General features: G+C 46.5%; 3 protein-coding genes across 6 annotated transcripts in view; 2 read left to right on the top strand and 1 right to left on the bottom strand.

Moving 5' to 3' along the window:
• The window catches only part of RABEPK (Rab9 effector protein with kelch motifs), a 38,130-nt gene extending 30,173 nt beyond the window's left edge, over positions 1-7,957 (top strand). For all 4 annotated transcript variants that reach the window (XM_034929043.2, XM_003808046.5, XM_003808045.5 and 1 more), the window contains 4 exons: positions 293-454; positions 1,822-1,971; positions 6,560-6,709; positions 7,645-7,957. In XM_034929043.2, coding sequence (XP_034784934.1) covers positions 293-454; positions 1,822-1,971; positions 6,560-6,709; positions 7,645-7,937 — 755 coding nt within the window. In that variant the 3' untranslated portion in view covers positions 7,938-7,957. The remainder of the gene's footprint in view (positions 1-292; positions 455-1,821; positions 1,972-6,559; positions 6,710-7,644) is intronic.
• A 2,223-nt stretch (positions 7,958-10,180) lies between these two features.
• Positions 10,181-15,985, bottom strand: HSPA5 (heat shock protein family A (Hsp70) member 5). Its single transcript, XM_003808044.5, has 8 exons — positions 14,935-15,985; positions 14,605-14,836; positions 14,101-14,238; positions 13,357-13,469; positions 12,877-13,267; positions 12,526-12,763; positions 12,077-12,244; positions 10,181-11,088 (listed from the first exon to the last, which is right to left on the bottom strand). The coding sequence occupies exons 1-8, from the start codon at positions 15,054-15,056 to the stop codon at positions 10,526-10,528; spliced, it is 1,965 nt and encodes a 654-aa protein (XP_003808092.1). The 5' UTR covers positions 15,057-15,985; the 3' UTR covers positions 10,181-10,525.
• Positions 15,559-17,478, top strand: part of GAPVD1 (GTPase activating protein and VPS9 domains 1) — a 129,609-nt gene continuing 127,689 nt past the window's right edge. Inside the window, exon 1 of the mRNA XM_055117602.1 lies at positions 15,559-15,993. The gene's annotated coding sequence lies outside the window, so the exon portion shown is untranslated. The remainder of the gene's footprint in view (positions 15,994-17,478) is intronic.

Below are 17,478 nucleotides of genomic sequence, written 5' to 3'. Positions count from 1 at the left end.
CCGCCTTGGCCTCCCAAAGTGCTGGGATTACAGGCATGAGCCACACTGCACCCAGCCTGACTCCATTCTTGTGCTTACAGCTTTTAAATCTTGGGGATTTGGGACTGTCTTGGCAAATCCTAAGTGTCATCTTCATTCTTCCTTGATGTTTGTGAGTATGAGATCCCTGCCCAAAACTATGCTGGCCCCCCTGGGGATTGGAGTTTGGAAACTGACTTCACTCAGCCCCAGAGTCAAGGTCAGAAGCCCCTCTACCTGGGTATTTTAAGTGCCTGCATTCTCTCTGGCCCAGAAACCAGGACGTGGACCACGCCAGAAGTGACCAGCCCCCCACCATCCCCAAGAACATTCCACACATCATCGGCAGCCATTGGAAACCAGCTATATGTCTTTGGGGGCGGAGAGAGAGGTGCCCAGCCTGTGCAGGACACGAAGCTGCATGTGTTTGACGCAAGTATGGACTGGTGGGCACCTTGGGGCTGGTCAGGGCCATCCCAGTTTACACATTACCTAATATAGGAAGCAGAAGTTAGAAAAGGAAAGCCTGACTAAGTGTCTCACTTCTAGACTTCTTTGTTATATCTCTTAGCTGATATCTTTTTCCCACAGCAAAATTGGCATTTAAAAAGGGATAGTGAGGCCTGGCATGGTGGCTCACACCTGTAATCCCAGAGCTTTGGAAGGCTGAGGCAGGTGGACCACTTAAGGTCAGGAGTTCGAGAACAGCCTGGCCAACATACCTTTTCTCTACTAAAAACACAAAAATTATCCGGGCATGATGGTATGCGTGTGTAATCCCAGTTACTCAGGAGGCTGAGGCAGGAGAATCGCTTAAACCCAGGAGGAGGAAGTTTCAGTGAGCCAAGATTAGGCCACTGCACTCAGCCTGGGCAACACAGCAATACTCCATCTCAAATAAATAAATAAATAAATAAATAAATAAAACTAAAAAGGTAGGCCGGGAACGGTGGCTCACGCCTGTGATCCCAGCACTTTGTGATGCCCAGGCGGGAGGATCACCAGAGGTCAGGAGTTTGAAACCAGCCTGGCCATCATGGCAAAACCCCATCTCTACTAAAAATACAAAAATTGGCCAGGTGCAGCAGTGGGTGCCTGTAATCCCAGCTACTCGGGAGGCTGAGGCAGGAGAATCACTTGAACCCGGGAGGCGGAGGTGGCAATGAGCCAAGATCGTGCCATTGCACTCCAGCCTTGGCAACAGAGCGAGACTCTCTCAAAAACTAAATAAAAAAATAAAAAGGTATAATGATCAAGTTAAAAAGTTTAAACCATACAATTTATAAAGTAAAAAAGTAAAAGAAAGAATAAGAAAGACAAAAAACAAACAGAAGTAAAAGATTCCCCTTTAGCCCAGGCTGGAATGCAATGGCGCAATCTCGGCTCACTTCAACCTCCACCTCTCGGGTTCAAGCAATTCTCCTGCCTCAGCCTCCCAAGTAGCTGGGATTATTACTAGGCACCTGCAACCACACCTGGCTAGTTTTTTTTTTTTTGTATTTTTAGTAGAGACAGTGTTTCACCATGTTGGCCAGGCTGGCCTCGAACTCCTGACCTCAGGTGATCCACCTGTCTCGGCCTCCCAAAGTGCTGGGATTACAACTGTGAGCCACCGCAGCAGCCTATAGGATGTAAATGGAGGGATGCCTGGATTGGCTGGGGGAGTTGGAGTGAATGACCCCAAGGTTGCTTCCTGCATGGGACAGCTCCTCTTGCTGGGAGGTGCTACAGAGGCTTGGGCCTGTTTCTCGTGTTCTTGTTTAATAGTTTTGCCATTTGATGTTATTGAATTTACTTTTCTAGACACTCTGACCTGGTCACAACCAGAGACACTTGGAAATCCTCCATCTCCCCGGCATGGTCATGTGATGGTGGCAGCAGGGACAAAGCTCTTCATCCACGGAGGCTTGGCAGGGGACAGATTCTATGATGACCTCCACTGCATTGATATAAGTAAGCAGGGCATGGGGGCTTGTCTGTTTAAAATTGTTATTTTTATTTATTTATTTATTTTTAGATAGGATCTCTGTCTGTCACTCAGGCTGGAGTGCAGTGGCATGATCTCAGTAGCCTCAGCCTCCAGGGCTCAAGTAATCCTCCTACCTCATCCTCCCCAGTAGCTGGAGGTACAGGTGTGTGCCACCATGCTTGGCTAATATAAAATTTTATTTTGGTAGAGATGGGGTCTCACCATGTTGCCCAGGCTGATCTCAAACTTCTGTGCTCAAGTGATTTTTTAGTGTGCTTTGAAAGAATATAGCCTTGCTTGGCCAGGTGCAATGGCTCATGCCTGTAATCTTAGCACCTTGGGAGGCTGAGGCAGGCATATCACCTGAGATCAGGAGTTTGAGACCAGCCTGGCCAACATGGTGAAACCCTGTGTCTACTAAAAATACAAAAATTAGCCTATTGTCATGGCACATGTGCCTGTAATCCCAGCTACGTTGGTGCCTGAGTCAGGAGAATCGCTTGAACCCAGGAGGTGGAGGTTGTGGTGAGCTAAGATTACGCCACTGCACTCCAGCCTGGGCCACAGAGCAAGACTCCATCTCCAAAAAAAAGAAAAAAAAAAAAAAAAAAAAGCCGGGCTTGGTGACTCACACCTGTAATCCCAGCACTTTGGGAGGCTGAGGCTGGGGGATCATGAGGTAAGGAGGTCGAGACCAGCCTGGCCAACATAGTGAAACCCCATCTCTACTAAAAATAAAAAAAATTAGCCAAGTGTGGTGGCATTCGCCTCTAGTCCTAGCTACTTGGGAGGCTGAGGCAGGAGAATTGCTTGAACCCGGGAGGCAGAGGTTGCAGTGAGCCGAGACCACACCATTGCACTCCAGCCTGGGTGACAGAGTGAGACTCCATCTCAAAAAAAAGAGCTGGGCACAGTGGCTCACGCCTGTAATCCCATCACTTTGGGAGGCCAAGGCAGGTGGATCATCTGAGGTCAGGAGTTCGAGACCAGCCTGGCCAACATGGTGAAACCCCGTCTCTACTAAAAATATAAAAATTAGCCGGGCGTGGTGGTACATGCCTGTAATCCCAGCTACTCGGGAGGCTGAGGCAGGAGAATTGCTTGAGCCCAGGAGGCAGAGGTTGCAGTGATCCAAGATCATGCCACTGCACTTCATCCTGGGCGACACAGCAAGACTCCGTCTCCAAAAAAAAAAAAAAAGAAAAGGAAAAAAAAATCAGCCAGGCGTGGTGACAGGCACCTGTAGTCCTGGCTACGTGGGAGGCTGAGGCAGGAGAATCGCTGGAACCTGGGAGGTGGAGGTTGCCGTGAGCCGATTGCACCCCTGCACTCCAGCCTAGGCGACAGAGTGAGACTCCGTCTCAAAGAAAAGAAAAAAGAAAAAGAAAATATAGCCTTGCTCTTATGTGTAGGTAACTTGACCAGCTGGCAGAATCTTCATCAGATTCTGTTACCTCTGGACAGAATACTAATAATAAAAAATCATAGCACTAAATAATCTCCTGAGTGCTTACTATGGACCCAGCCATTTATTGTCTCTTATCCTTCCAACAGTGCTCTCCTTTCATTACAACCCATTATGCTTTGTGTTGGCCTACTGGATTTCTTTCTGGTGTTAGCCATTAACCCATGAAGGATCTGGATAATGTGGATGTAGATGACTAGAGTTTCATGCTTTTCATGCTAAATGGTTGAAAACAGTGGGAAGAGGAAGGTTAGAGAGAATATGAGAAATATCTTTTAAGTATCTGAAGGGCTGATATGCTGTGGGGAGACCCTGGACTCATTCTGGGCAATTCCTTCAAGCTGTGAGGTCCATTATGGTAGGGAACTTGTCTATTTTGTTCTCCAGTACATTTCTAGCACTTAGCACAGTGTCTGGCAGATAGTGGGTGACAGGTACTTTCTTTTTTTTTGAGATAGTGTCTCACTTGGTTGCCCAGGCTGGAATGCACTGATGCAATCTTAGCTCACGGCAGCCTCTGCCTCTCAGGTCAAGTGATTCTCCTGCCTCAGCCTCCCGGGTAGCTAGGACAACAGGCACGTGCTACAACACCCAGATAATTTTTTTATTTTCTGTAGAGATGAGGTTTCACCATGTCGCCCAGGCTGGTCTGCAACTCCGGGACTCAAGGGATCCACCCGCCTTGGCCTCCCAAAGTGCTGGGATTATAGGCGTGAACCACTGCTCCCAGCTCATACCTGTTATTGAGTGGAGGGATGAAGAAATGAACATGTTCTGCGTTGCTCCAGACTACAAGAACTGGAACAATGGGCAGAAGGCATGGGAAGTCCTGTGTAGTGTATCGGGCTAACTTCCCAAGCCCTGAATTCTCTGGCTCCATGACAGCTGAGGCCAGGGGACACCGGCTTTGTATTCTTGCATTGGCTAGAATTTTGGCCACACCGGGTGATTCTCCCTTCTTACTCTGAGATGCTGGACCCCTGCCTTGCATTGACAGATGGAAACTATTTTTTTTTTTTTTTTTTGAGATGGAGTCTCGCTCTGTTGCCCAGGCTGGAGTACAGTGGTGCAATCTTGGCTCACTGCAAGCTCTGCCTCCCGGGTTCATGCCATTCTCCTGCCTCAGCCTCCTGAGTAGTTGGGACTACAGGTGCACACCACCACGCCCGGCTAATTTTTTGTATTTTTAGTAGAGACAGGGTTTCACCGTGTTAGCCAGGATGGTCTCAATCTCCTGACCTTGTGATCCGCCCACCTCGGCCTCCCAAAGTGCTGGGATTACAGGTGTGAGCCACTGCGCCCAGCTGACAGATGGAAACTATTTACACAAAACCATTCCTTGCAGGCAGTCAGATGGGGTCTTAATGCTTATTTTTAAAAAGAGCCTTTTTCTGGTTTAGGAACTACTTGTTGACTATTTTTCCTGCCTACCCAAGTAGTTCTCTAAATCTAAAATCCAGTGATAGCTTGCCTTATTTAAATGCTTGTTTTGGCTGGGTGCAGTGGCTCACCCCTGTAATCCCAGCACTTTGGGAGGCCGAGGTGGACGGATCACCTGAGGTCAGGAGTTTGAGACTAGCCTGGCCAACATGGTGAAACCCTGTCTCTACTAAAAATGCAAAAATTAGCCAGGTGTGGCGGCACGTGCCAGCTACTCTGGAGGCTGAGGCAGGAGCATCGCTTGAATCCGGGAGGTGGAGGTTGCAGTGAGCTGAGATCGCGCCACTGCACTCCAGCCTGGGTAACAGAGTGAGACTCTGTCTCAAAAGAAAAAAAAATGCTTGTTTGAAAAGATGCAAGTTTCCCTGCAAAAATAGGTTGGAAGTAGGCGCTAAGGCAGCACATTATCGTGTAGAGATTTTGGAGACACAGGCTTTGGAGCCACACCTAAGTGCAGTCTTGCTGTGCCACTTACAAGCTATAGGGTCTCGGACAAGTCTCTTTCCTTCTCTATTCTTGTTTGCTCATTTGTAAGAAGAAAGGGGAGGCCAGGCACCAGGCCATGGCTCCTGCCTGTAATCCCAGCACTCTGGGAGGCCGAGGTGGGTGGATCACGAGGTCAGGAGTTCAAGACCAGCCTGGCCAAGATGGTGAAACACCGTCTCTACTAAAAATACAAAAAATTAGCCAGACCCGGTAGCGGGTGCCTGTAATCCCAGCTACTCGGGAGGCTGAGGCAGAGAATTGCTTGAACCTGGGAGTCAAATGTTGCAGTGAGCCAAGATCAAGCCACTGCACTCCAGGCTGGGCAACAGAGCGGAAAAAAAAAAAAAAGAATAAGAAAGGGGATAGGCAGAAGTAATAGAAATTTCATAGGGCTGTTATGAAAATTAAGTGAGCAAAATTTGTTGTTTAGCCAGCACTTACAAAATCGCTAAGGAACTGTATTTTTTTTTTTTTTTTTTTTTTTTTGAGACGGAGCTTCGCTCTTGTTGCCCAGGCTGGAGTGCAATGGCGTGATCTCGGCTCAGCGCAACCTCCGCCTCCCAGGTTCAAGCGATTCTCATGCCTCAGCTTCCTGAGTAGCTGGGATTACAGGCATGCACCACCATGCCTGGCTAATTTTGTATTTTTAGTAGAGACGGGGTTTCTCCGTGTTGGTCAGGCTGGTCTCGAACTCCCGACCTCAGGTGATCCGCCCGCCTCGGCCTCCCAAAGTGCTGGGATTACAGGCGTGAGCCACCGTGCCCGGCCCAGGAACTGTATTTAAAGTACACACACACACACACACAGACACACACACACACACACACACACAGAGACAGAGAGAGAGAGGAAGAGAAACTGAGCTAATTCGAGGCAGTTAATAGTGAATGGTTGAAGGTGACTGTTATTATAAAGGTTGTATCACATTTCTGTGTGATCCAAAGACTGCCTACATCAGAATCGCCTGAGATTCTGGGAATCACTGAGCCCCTCCCTGCCTTCCTCCCTGGACTACCCAATCATAATGTCAGAGTTCCCCAAATAATTCTTATGTGCACTAAACCTCTCAGAGCTCTTGGTGAATGGCTTTCAGTGATTGGTGTGCAAACTACAGTAGATAGATAAGTTTGAAAGCACATCTTAGCCCATGCTGCGCCAAAGCTCTTTCTTTCTCTTGGCAGGTGACATGAAATGGCAGAAGCTAAATCCCACTGGGGCTGCTCCAGCAGGCTGTGCTGCCCACTCAGCTGTGGCCATGGGAAAACACGTGTACATCTTTGGTGGAATGACTCCTGCAGGAGCACTGGACACAATGTACCAGTATCACACAGGTGAGCAGGTGTCCATGGGGGATCTTTAAACAAATCTAAACATTCTTTGAAACGTGATGCAGTGGCCGAGTGCGGTGGCTCATGCCTGTAATCCCAGCACTTTGGGAGGCCGAGGCAGGCAGATCACGAGGTCAGGAGATCGAGACCATCCTGACCAACATGGTGAAACCCCATCTCTACTAAAATACAAAAAATTAGCCAGGCGTGGTGGCGGGCGCCTGTAGTCCCAGCTACTCGGGAGGCTGAGGCAGGGGAATTGCTTGAACCCAGGAGGCAGAGGTTGCAGTGAGCTGAGATCACACCACTGCACTCCAGCCTGGTGACAGAGCGAGACTCTGTCTCAAAAAAAAAAAAGAAAGAAAAAAAAAAGTGATGCAGTGCTTCCAATTTGGTTCCTCTATATCTAAATCCAAAAGAATGAAAACTCTGTAGGGGATGACATCAGGAAAGCAGCAATGCTGCCATAAGGTTTTTTTCCTTTTACTCCTGTTTGTTAGGACTCGGCTGCTACAGTAAATCACTGAGCATTTCTAGAAATTTCATTACTTTTTAAAATTTTATTCAGATTTTGGCTTTCACTATCTGGAAATTTTTTTTTTTTTCTGAGATGGAGTCTCACTCTGTCGCCCAGGCTGTAGTGCGGTGACGTGATCTTGGCTCACTGCAAGTTCCACCTCCTGGGTTCACGCCATTCTCCTGCCTCAGCCTCCCGAGTAGCTGGGACTACAGGTGCCCGCCACCATGCCCAGCTAATTTTTTTTTTGTATTTTTGGTAGAGACAGGGTTTCACCGTGTTAGCCAGGATGGTCTCCATCTCCTGACCTCGTGATCCACCCGCTTCGGCCTCCCAAAGTGCTGGGATTACAGGCGTGAGCCACCGTGCCCGGCCTATCTGGAAATTTCTTAACATGAAGCCTTTTCCCTCCCCAACATAGAAGAGCAGCATTGGACCTTGCTTAAATTTGATACTCTTCTACCCCCTGGACGATTGGACCATTCCATGTGTATCATTCCATGGCCAGTGACGTGTGCTTCTGAGAAAGAAGATTCCAACTCTCTCACTCTGAACCATGAAGCTGAGAAAGAGGATTCAGCTGACAAAGTAATGAGCCACAGTGGTGACTCACATGAGGAAAGCCAGACTGATACACTGCTCTGTTTGGTGTTTGGTGGGATGAATACAGAAGGGGAAATCTATGACGATTGTATTGTGACTGTAGTTGACTAATAAAACCCACATTTTTATTACCTGTCAGTTACTTTCAGAATAGTTAAGTAAAACATTAGCTGTTTTATACCTCCAAAATATCTTCTGCATTATATATCTGTTTTTCTCCTACTTTGGTAGGTGAAGAAACTAATGCAAATAATTCTTATGTGCACTAAACCTTGCTATATTGCCTCTCAGAGCTCTTGGGAATGACTTTCAGTGACTGGTTTGCAAACTGTAGTAGATAGATAAGTTAAGTTTTGCCCAATGCAAAAACCTCCCCTGCATTAACTTGGGCCAGGCTTGGTGGCTCACGCCTGTAATCCCAACACTTTGGGAGGCTGAGGAGGTGGATCACCTGAGGTCGGGAGTTCAAAACCAGCCTTACCACCATGGAGAAACTCCGTCTCTACTAAAAACACAAAATTAGCCGGGTGTGCTGGCACATGCCTGTAATCCCAGCTACTCGGGAGGCTGAGACAGGAGAATCGCTTGAACCCGGGAGGCGGAGGTTGCGGTGAGCTGAGATCACACCATTGCACTCCAGCCTGGGTGACAAGAACAAAACTCTGTCTCAAAAAAAAAAAAAAAAAATATATATATATATATACACACACATATATATGTATACATATATATGTATACATATATACATGTATTTATATATGTATACATAAACACATATATATGTATACATATATATATATAAAAGGTTTTGCCAACAATACAAACCTAGGTAGGTGTGATTAGTGTATTAAATGCTAATCACAAGGTTGCAATATGGTTAGGGTTAAAAAAGAAGTTGCAGAATTATAATTGGTAAACAACTAACTATAGACATCAGACACATTTATTAGTTGAAGTCTATCTTTCTTTTTAATATTCAGTAACAGCTCCTCAGAAAGAGGTACAGACTAGGTGGTCCACGGTAGTGAGAGCCTTTGAGGTAAGGGAAGACTAGCCCTAGTTGCTAACTACCATTTAACCCTATTGCCCCAGGGTACACAGCACTGTGGGTCATCTTTAATGGCTGTATTGGGCTTGGCCTGAGACCAGTATTCTGCTCAGGGTCTGCCCAAATGCTTTTCGGGCAGTGCAGCTGAGGCCTAGGTCTAATTAAGAGTTTGGTGTTGGGATCCAGTTCTACTAGCCCTAGAAAATTAACCTTTCAGCCAGTTGCCCATCTATAAAATACCTATCCTTGGGCAGTATTGGATTCTTTTTTTTTTGAGGTGGAGTCTCACTCTTGTCGCCAGGCTGGAGTGCCGGGCTGGAGTACAGTGGTGTGATCTTGGCTCACTGCAACCTCTGCCTCCCGGGTTCGAGTGATTCTCCTGCCTCAGCCTTCAGCTTGCACTACCACGCCCAGCTAATTTTTGTATTTTCAGTAGAGATGGAGTTTCACCATATTGGCAAAGATGGTCTCTATCTCTTGACCTTGTGATCCACCCGCCTTGGCCTCCCAAAGTGCTAGGATTACAATATTGGATTTTATGTTAGCACCAGCCTGTCCTTTATTGATCATACCATTTACCTGGACTCTTTTCTTCAGGAACACAATCTAAGTAATCCTAAACCAGTTTTGACACAAATCATTGCCTTTAACAACCCATTCATAGTGAGGGGATTTAGTGTAGTTTCAATGTCACCATCCAAGATCCCACCCCAGTACCACTAATGAGAAATTTCAGGGATGGAGATTCTGACACAGCTAGGGTTCACAATATACCTTTACATCCTAAAGTTACAAATTAAATCCAAGTGTATAAAGTTAATAATACCAGTGATCACTCACTCCCCATCATTTCTCGGAGAATCCAAGCAGCTATAAAAGCATCATTAGTAATAATTAAAAAAAAAAAGCCACCAGAAAGGCAGTTTTAGAAAGATAAGGGGAAATAGGAAACCAAGTATGTTCAAGAAAACCCCACTCTTGGGCACTGTGAAATGCCCCTTGCCTGAGTAAAGATGTGGATTAACTTCTCTCCCCTTTTCTTAGATTAATGCAAAAGCCGAGCATGGTGGTAACAAGCCTGTAGTCTCAATTAGCTGGGAGACTGAGGTGGAAGGATCACTTGGGCCCAGGAGGGTTTAAAAAAAAAAAAAAAAAAATCCCTGGAAGCATTAAATAGAAGTGTTTCCTTATCCCAACATACCAAATACTCCCCCTCCCCTCAGCCCACACACGAGAATCTAGCCTTAAATTTCCTAAAATAAATAATTGATCTAATTAGAAGCTTCTCACAAACATTAGACCAGTGTAAATAACAAACATTTATTGGTGTCACTTACGGTAGAAAAAACTTCCTACACCAGATGCACATGACCCAGTTGTTAAATAGAACATTTTGAAGGTGAACACACACCCTAACCCAGGTTTTTTACCCGCTTTTTAAGATGGCCAATTCTTCTTCTCCCCCCCACCCAAAGACATGTGAGCAACTGCTAATGAAAAGCAGTAAACAGCCGCTTGGGCTATAGCAGTTTCAACTCCACTCTGAGGTGAAGATTCCAATTACATTCGAGACTTAAGTTCTTTCAATTTTTTCCTAACAAAAGTTCCTGAGTCCAGTATTTACAATATTACAGCACTAGCAGATCAGTGTCTACAACTCATCTTTTTCTGCTGTATCCTCTTCACCAGTTGGGGGAGGGCCTGCACTTCCATAGAGTTTGCTGATAATTGGTTGAACAATTTCTTCCAGTTCCTTCTTCTTAGCTTTGAAGTCTTCAATGTCAGCATCTTGGTGGCTTTCCAGCCATTCAATCTTTTCTTCTACAGCTTTTTCCATGGTCTCCTTATCTTCAGAGGACAGTTTACCTCCCAGCTTTTCTTTATCTCCAATCTGATTCTTTAGAGAATAGGCATAGCTTTCCAACTCATTTCTAGTATCAATGCGCTCCTTGAGCTTTTTGTCTTCCTCAGCAAACTTCTCAGCATCATTAACCATCCTTTCGATTTCTTCAGGTGTCAGGCGATTCTGGTCATTGGTGATTGTGATCTTATTTTTGTTCCCTGTACCCTTGTCTTCAGCTGTCACTCGAAGAATACCATTCACATCTATCTCAAAGGTGACTTCAATCTGTGGGACCCCACGAGGAGCAGGAGGAATTCCAGTCAGATCAAATGTACCCAGAAGATGATTGTCTTTTGTCAGGGGTCTTTCACCTAGAAGTTACATACAGAAAAACTTGTTAGTTGTTACTGACAAGCATTAGCACATCTAGATCCCCGCATTTCATTCTGAAGCATAAAGTGACACTTTTGGTTTTATCGAGCTAAAAGTAATTTCATATTGGTCTACAAGGAGCAGCAACTAGTACTAACAATGAGTTAGGTTACTAACTCAACTGAATTTTACCTATTTTAAAGTACTGTGAACTCCTTTTTCTTGTACTCTAGGAGCCAGCTCAGATGCTATTAATGAGAATGCTAATCAGTGGCTGGGTACAGTGGCTCACACCTGTAATAATCCCAGTACTTTGGGAGGCCGAGGTTGGTGGATCACCTGAGGTTAGGGGTTCAAGACCAGCCTGGCCAACATGGCGAAACCCCGCCTCTACTAAAAATACAAAACTTAGCCGGGCGTGGTGGTGGGCACCTGTAATCCCAGCTATTCGGGAGGCAGAGGTTGCAGGTCATGCCATTGCACCCCAGCCTAGGCGACAGAGCAAGACTCCATTTAAAAAAAAAAAAAAAAAAGAATACTAAATATCTAGATATAAAACATTATTCAAATTAAGACCTCCATCGGAAAACAGCAGTTACTTAGTTCCCTAGCCATTTCAATAGGACATATTAAGTCATGTTCTTTTAAAATATGCCATGATAGATAGATCTGGCTTGGTGGCTCACGCCTGTAATCCCAGCACTTTGGGAGGTGGAGGCAGGCAGATGACCTGAGGTCAGGAGTTGGAGACCAGCCTGGGCAACATGGTGAAACCCCATCTCTACTAAAAATACAGAAATTAGCCAGGTGTGGTGGTCCACGCCTATAATCCCAGCTACTCTGGAGGCTGAGGCAGGAGAATCACTTGAACCCGGGAGACAGAGGTTGCAGTGACCCGAGATCGTGCCACTGCAGTCCAGCCTGGGCAACAGAGCAAGACTTCATCTCAAAAAAAAAGCCATGATATTAACAAACTTAAGTAATTACCTTCATAGACCTTGATTGTAACGGTTGGTTGATTATCAGAAGCTGTAGAAAAGATCTGAGACTTCTTGGTAGGCACCACTGTGTTCCTTGGAATCAGTTTGGTCATGACACCTCCCACAGTTTCAATACCAAGTGTAAGGGGACATACATCAAGCAGTACCAGGTCACCTGTAAGGATAAGTTATTTAACTTTTAATTCAAGTTCTCCCTATGAGCTATGTAAAGTTTATCTCTCTAACATTTGGTTAGGTTCTAACACACACATTTTAAAGGCAGTGAATTAAACAGTTGCTAATGATCTTGAGACTACCCCAGTCTTGTCTTCACTTATACCCTTTACTAGCTGTGTGACCTTGTTGCTCATATTCTGGTATTTTCTAAAGCAATAGTTAATGAGTCTTCTATCAAGCTACTGAATCACTAAGAAAGATGCTGCGATGATGACCTACCTGTATCTTGATCACCAGAGAGCACACCAGCCTGGACAGCAGCACCATACGCTACAGCTTCATCTGGGTTTATGCCACGGGATGGTTCCTTGCCATTGAAGAACTCTTTAACCAGTTGCTGAATCTTTGGAATTCGAGTCGAGCCACCAACAAGAACAATTTCATCAATATCAGACTTCTTCAAATCAGAATCTTCCAACACTTTCTGGACGGGCTTCATAGTAGACCGGAACAGATCCTAGAAAAAAGACATGGTTACTGTGATGTCTGTTATCTAAGTATCTAGATGCAATGTCCTGAATTCAGAGTCTAAGGAGATCTCATTAGCAAAGCAGAAAACAAGGAACATACCATGTTGAGCTCTTCAAATTTGGCCCGAGTCAGGGTCTCAGAAAAGTCTTCTCCTTCATAGAAGGACTCAATTTCAATTCTTGCTTGATGTTGAGAAGACAGGGCCCGTTTGGCCTTTTCTACCTCGCGCCGGAGTTTCTGCACAGCTCTATTGTCTTTCCTGACATCTTTGCCAGTCTTCTTTTTGTACAGTTTGATGAAGTGTTCCATGACACGCTGGTCAAAGTCTTCTCCACCCAGATGAGTATCTCCATTAGTGGCCACAACTTCGAAGACACCATTGTCAATGGTGAGAAGAGACACATCGAAGGTTCCGCCACCCAGGTCAAACACCAGGATGTTCTTCTCCCCCTCCCTCTTATCCAGGCCATAAGCAATAGCAGCTGCCGTACTATCAGATTGAAAAAGGGAAAAGTTTTGTCAGTACTTCACATTTCCACTATTTGGCAAATATGCCGTATCCCTGAATTTCATACTTACGGCTCGTTGATGATCCTCATAACATTCAGGCCAGCAATAGTTCCAGCGTCTTTGGTTGCTTGGCGTTGGGCATCATTAAAATAGGCTGGTACAGTAACAACTGCATGGGTAACCTAAAAGGATAAAAGATAATTAAGTGTATTGTCACATAGTTTAACCCTTAAATTACAGTCTGGCCAGGCGGTGGCTTGTGCCTGTAATCCCAGCACTTTGGGAGGCTGAGGCAGGAGGATCACCTGAGGGCAGGATTTCAAGACCAGCCTGGGCAATGTGGAGAAACCCTGTCTCTACTGAAAATTAAAAAAAAAAAAAACTGGCCAGGTGTGGTGGTGTGCCTGTAGTTCCAGTTACTTGGGAGGCTGAGGCAGGAGAGCTGCTTGAACCCGGGAGGCAGAGGTTGCAGTGAGCTGAGATCGTGCCACTGCAGTCCAGCCTGGGCAACAGAGCAAGACTCCAGCTCAAAAAAAAAAAATTATAGTCAAACCATCACTTTAGTTTTTAAGCCAACTTATTGATGAATACAACATACAAAATTTTATGTCCCTGGAATTGTAAGCATTAAATAATACATGAAAAGTCTATTTTGTTTGGCTTATAGTAAGGGACTCAATAATTAAACCTGACAAGCATGAATACCATTCTGATTAAAATTTTTGAAACCCTTCACGAAGGCTTCTATACATGACAGCCAACCGAGAATACTAATGATCAAAAAATACTTAACATTGTTCTAGAAATATTTACCTTCTTTCCCAAATAAGCCTCAGCGGTTTCTTTCATTTTAGTGAGAACCATGGCAGAAATTTCTTCAGGAGCAAATGTCTTTGTTTGCCCACCTCCAATATCAACTTGAATGTATGGTTTAGTTTTCTTTTCAACCACCTATTTTAAAGAATTATTGTTTTCAGACACAGATACAATGACATCTCAAAGTTTAAAAGACACACTACCATCCCCACAATTTGGTTTATTTTGGTCCCTTGGGGCTGCAAATTGACTAGAAATACTTCAGGGAGTATAGGTGTCTTACAAAGTTCAGTTTTAATCGGTCTTTTATTCCTAAACTATCGTAGACAGTACGACAGCAACTGTCTTAAGTTTTGTAACATACTAATAGTATTAAAGTTATTACATACATCATGTCTATAACCTTCAACTGTTGTCTCAACACTTTTCCAGAGACTTATAACTCTAAATACTCCCACCACCCACCCGTTCTCTAACTGGATGAGAAAAACCCGGTCGAACCTTGAACGGCAAGAACTTGATGTCCTGCTGCACAGACGGGTCATTCCACGTGCGGCCGATGAGCCGCTTGGCGTCAAAGACCGTGTTCTCGGGGTTGGAGGTGAGCTGGTTCTTGGCGGCATCGCCAATCAGACGTTCCCCTTCAGGAGTGAAGGCCACATAGGACGGCGTGATGCGGTTGCCCTGATCGTTGGCGATGATCTCCACGCGGCCGTTCTTGAACACGCCGACGCTGGCAGAAAAACCCGACAGAGGGACATCAGCACCGCACTTCTCACGCCAGGCCAGGCGGCCACGCCCCGTCCCCCTGCATCCGCAAACCCCACTTACCAGGAGTAGGTGGTCCCCAGGTCGATGCCGACCACCGTGCCCACGTCCTCCTTCTTGTCCTCCTCCTCGGCCCGCGCCGCGCTGAGCAGCAGCAGCATCGCGGCCACCAGGGAGAGCTTCATCTTGCCAGCCAGTTGGGCAGCAGCAGGCAGTCCAGCCACAGGCCGTAGCACAGGAGCACAGCGCAGCTTCCGACTTGCAGGCGGCAGGGGCCCGGGGTCACAAGGCGCCACGAACCAGGCGAAGGGCAGGTCTAGAAATACAGGCCGCGGCGCTTCCCTCTCACACTCGCAAAACACCCCAATAGGTCAATCTGTCTGTGCTGTCTTGGCCGGCGTCGACCGCGCCGTCGCCTACTCGGCTTATATACCCTCCCCCCAGCCCCGTCGTGGAGGCCGCCGATTGGTGAAGGCCCTGCTCGTTGGAGGCCGTTCATTGGCCCAGTCCACCAAGCTGGCCGCCGCCGATTCGAAGCGGCCCCCTCCGCAATAAACGTCACTGCTCCGCCCCCCCAGCTGATTCATTGGCTGCTATTCGTTTCTAACGTTCACCAATGGTAGATAACATCCGCCCCATCCGCTGGTCCCATTGGTTCAGCAGCTGTCTATCTCTCCTGCGACTTCTGACCCTGAGGCATTTCCGCTGGTAACCGCAGAAGTCCCGTCTTCACTCCCGGCCCTAGGGGGTCGGAGTAGGTCCAGCACGAGTGACCCCCCGGGGCTGTGGGATCTGAAACTTTTCCTTCTCTACTGCTTGTTCTCCCTTCCTCCATCCCTCACCCCGAAGCGGGAAGCAGCTTTCTCTTCCCAGCTTCCATCCAGTCTCTGAGTAGACCAGTCGCAGCTTAGATGCTGGGATCGCCTCAGAACACATTTCTTTGCCCTTCACGGCCACTACCGGTACTGGGGTATGCGAGTCTCAGGGCCGTTCGTTGCTCACAGGTCGAGCTGGTCTGGACTCTGTTCGACCACGAATCATGACTCCTTCCTGCCAGTTATGTCCCCTCCGCACCCTTGCCCAGCCATTTTACCAGGCCTCTCCACGTTGCGCTGCCCCACGGTAAGTCGCAGGACAAGCCCGGCCAAAGGAATTGCCTCCAGCTCTGAGTCCCCTCCCTACTGTGGCAACCCACTCCAGTGCCAGCCCTCCCACACTGGATGTCTAATTTTTCTAGCTTGCCACCCTTTACTTTCCCCTCCGCTGCCTATCGTTTCCCTCTGGGGCAAAGGTTATCATTTACGGGGCTTTCTCCATCCTTTATTGTTGATACTTTTCTACCTTCATTCCAGGAAAAGGTCTGATGTACACGCAGACAACACATTTGATAGGCGAAAATCGTCTTGATAATGCCTTATTCTTATATAACATCCTGTTGCAAAAAATAATAGAGACCACTATTTGCTGAAAGCCTACCGTGGATTAAGCATTGTTCAGTGTGCTTTTCATGTGTCATTTAGTCTTGACAGTTCAATACTCGGTAGGCATTTCCCGTTTTCCAGATGAGGACATTGAAACTGAAAAAGATTAAATAACTAAACAAGTCACAGAGCTGGTGAGTGATGGAGTTAGGATTGATAACCAGGTGGAGTTCACTCTATTGCCAATACTTTTTTTTTTTTCAAGACGGAGTATCACTCTGTCACGCCCAGGCTGGAGTGCGGTAGTGCAATCTCAGCTCACTGCAACCTCCGCTTCCGGGGTTCAAGCGATTCTCCTGCCTCAGCCTCCTGAGTAGCTGGGATTACAGGCACGCACCACCATGCCTGGCTAATTTTTTTTTTTTTTTTGGTGGAGATGAGGTTTCACTATTTTAGCCAGGCTGGTTTCGAACCTCCCAGCCTCAAGCGATCTGCCCACCTCGGCCTCCCAAAGTGCTGGGATTACAGGCGTGAGACACTGTGCCTGATCTCTTAACTTTAAAACAAAAAATTCATTTGTGGCCGGGCGTGGTGGCTCACGCCTGTAATCCCAACACTTTGGGAGGCCGAGGCGGGCGGATCACGGGGTCAGGAGATCAAGACCATCCGGGGTAACACGATGAAACCCCGTCTCTATAAAAATCCAAAAATTAGCTGGGCGTGGTGGTGCATGCCTGTAGTCCCAGCTACTCGGGAGGCTGAGGCAGGAGAATCGCTTGAACCCGGGAGGTGGAGGTTGCAGTGAGCCGAGATCACGTCACTACACTCCAGCCTGGGCAGCAGAGCTAGACTCCATCTCAAAAAAAAAAAAAAAAATTCATTTGTTTGAGGAATGTTTTTGGAGGACCTACTATGGAAAGGGCAAAGCTCTGATATGAAATATTTGAGATTCATGGGTATACTGTGTCCAGATACCACTAAAACATCCTAAACACACTTTATTAAGATGTTGAGCCTGTGACTCAGTACTCAAGAATTTTCTTTTTCCTTAGTGCTTCTCAAAGGTTAGACTGGTGACTCAAGAGTTGACTCTGTTCACTACAGAGGTTGCATCATGCATCTCTTTCAGCAGGGCTTGTAATCCTGTGGCAACATTGACCCTCTTTGGCTTGCATCAGTCCAGCAT

Source organism: Pan paniscus, chromosome 11 (genome assembly GCF_029289425.2).
Source record: "Pan paniscus chromosome 11, NHGRI_mPanPan1-v2.0_pri, whole genome shotgun sequence".
Taxonomy (NCBI): Eukaryota; Metazoa; Chordata; class Mammalia; order Primates; family Hominidae; genus Pan; species Pan paniscus.
The sequence above is the reverse complement of the archived record's forward strand: the minus strand, read 5'-3'. Positions and strand labels throughout refer to the sequence as shown.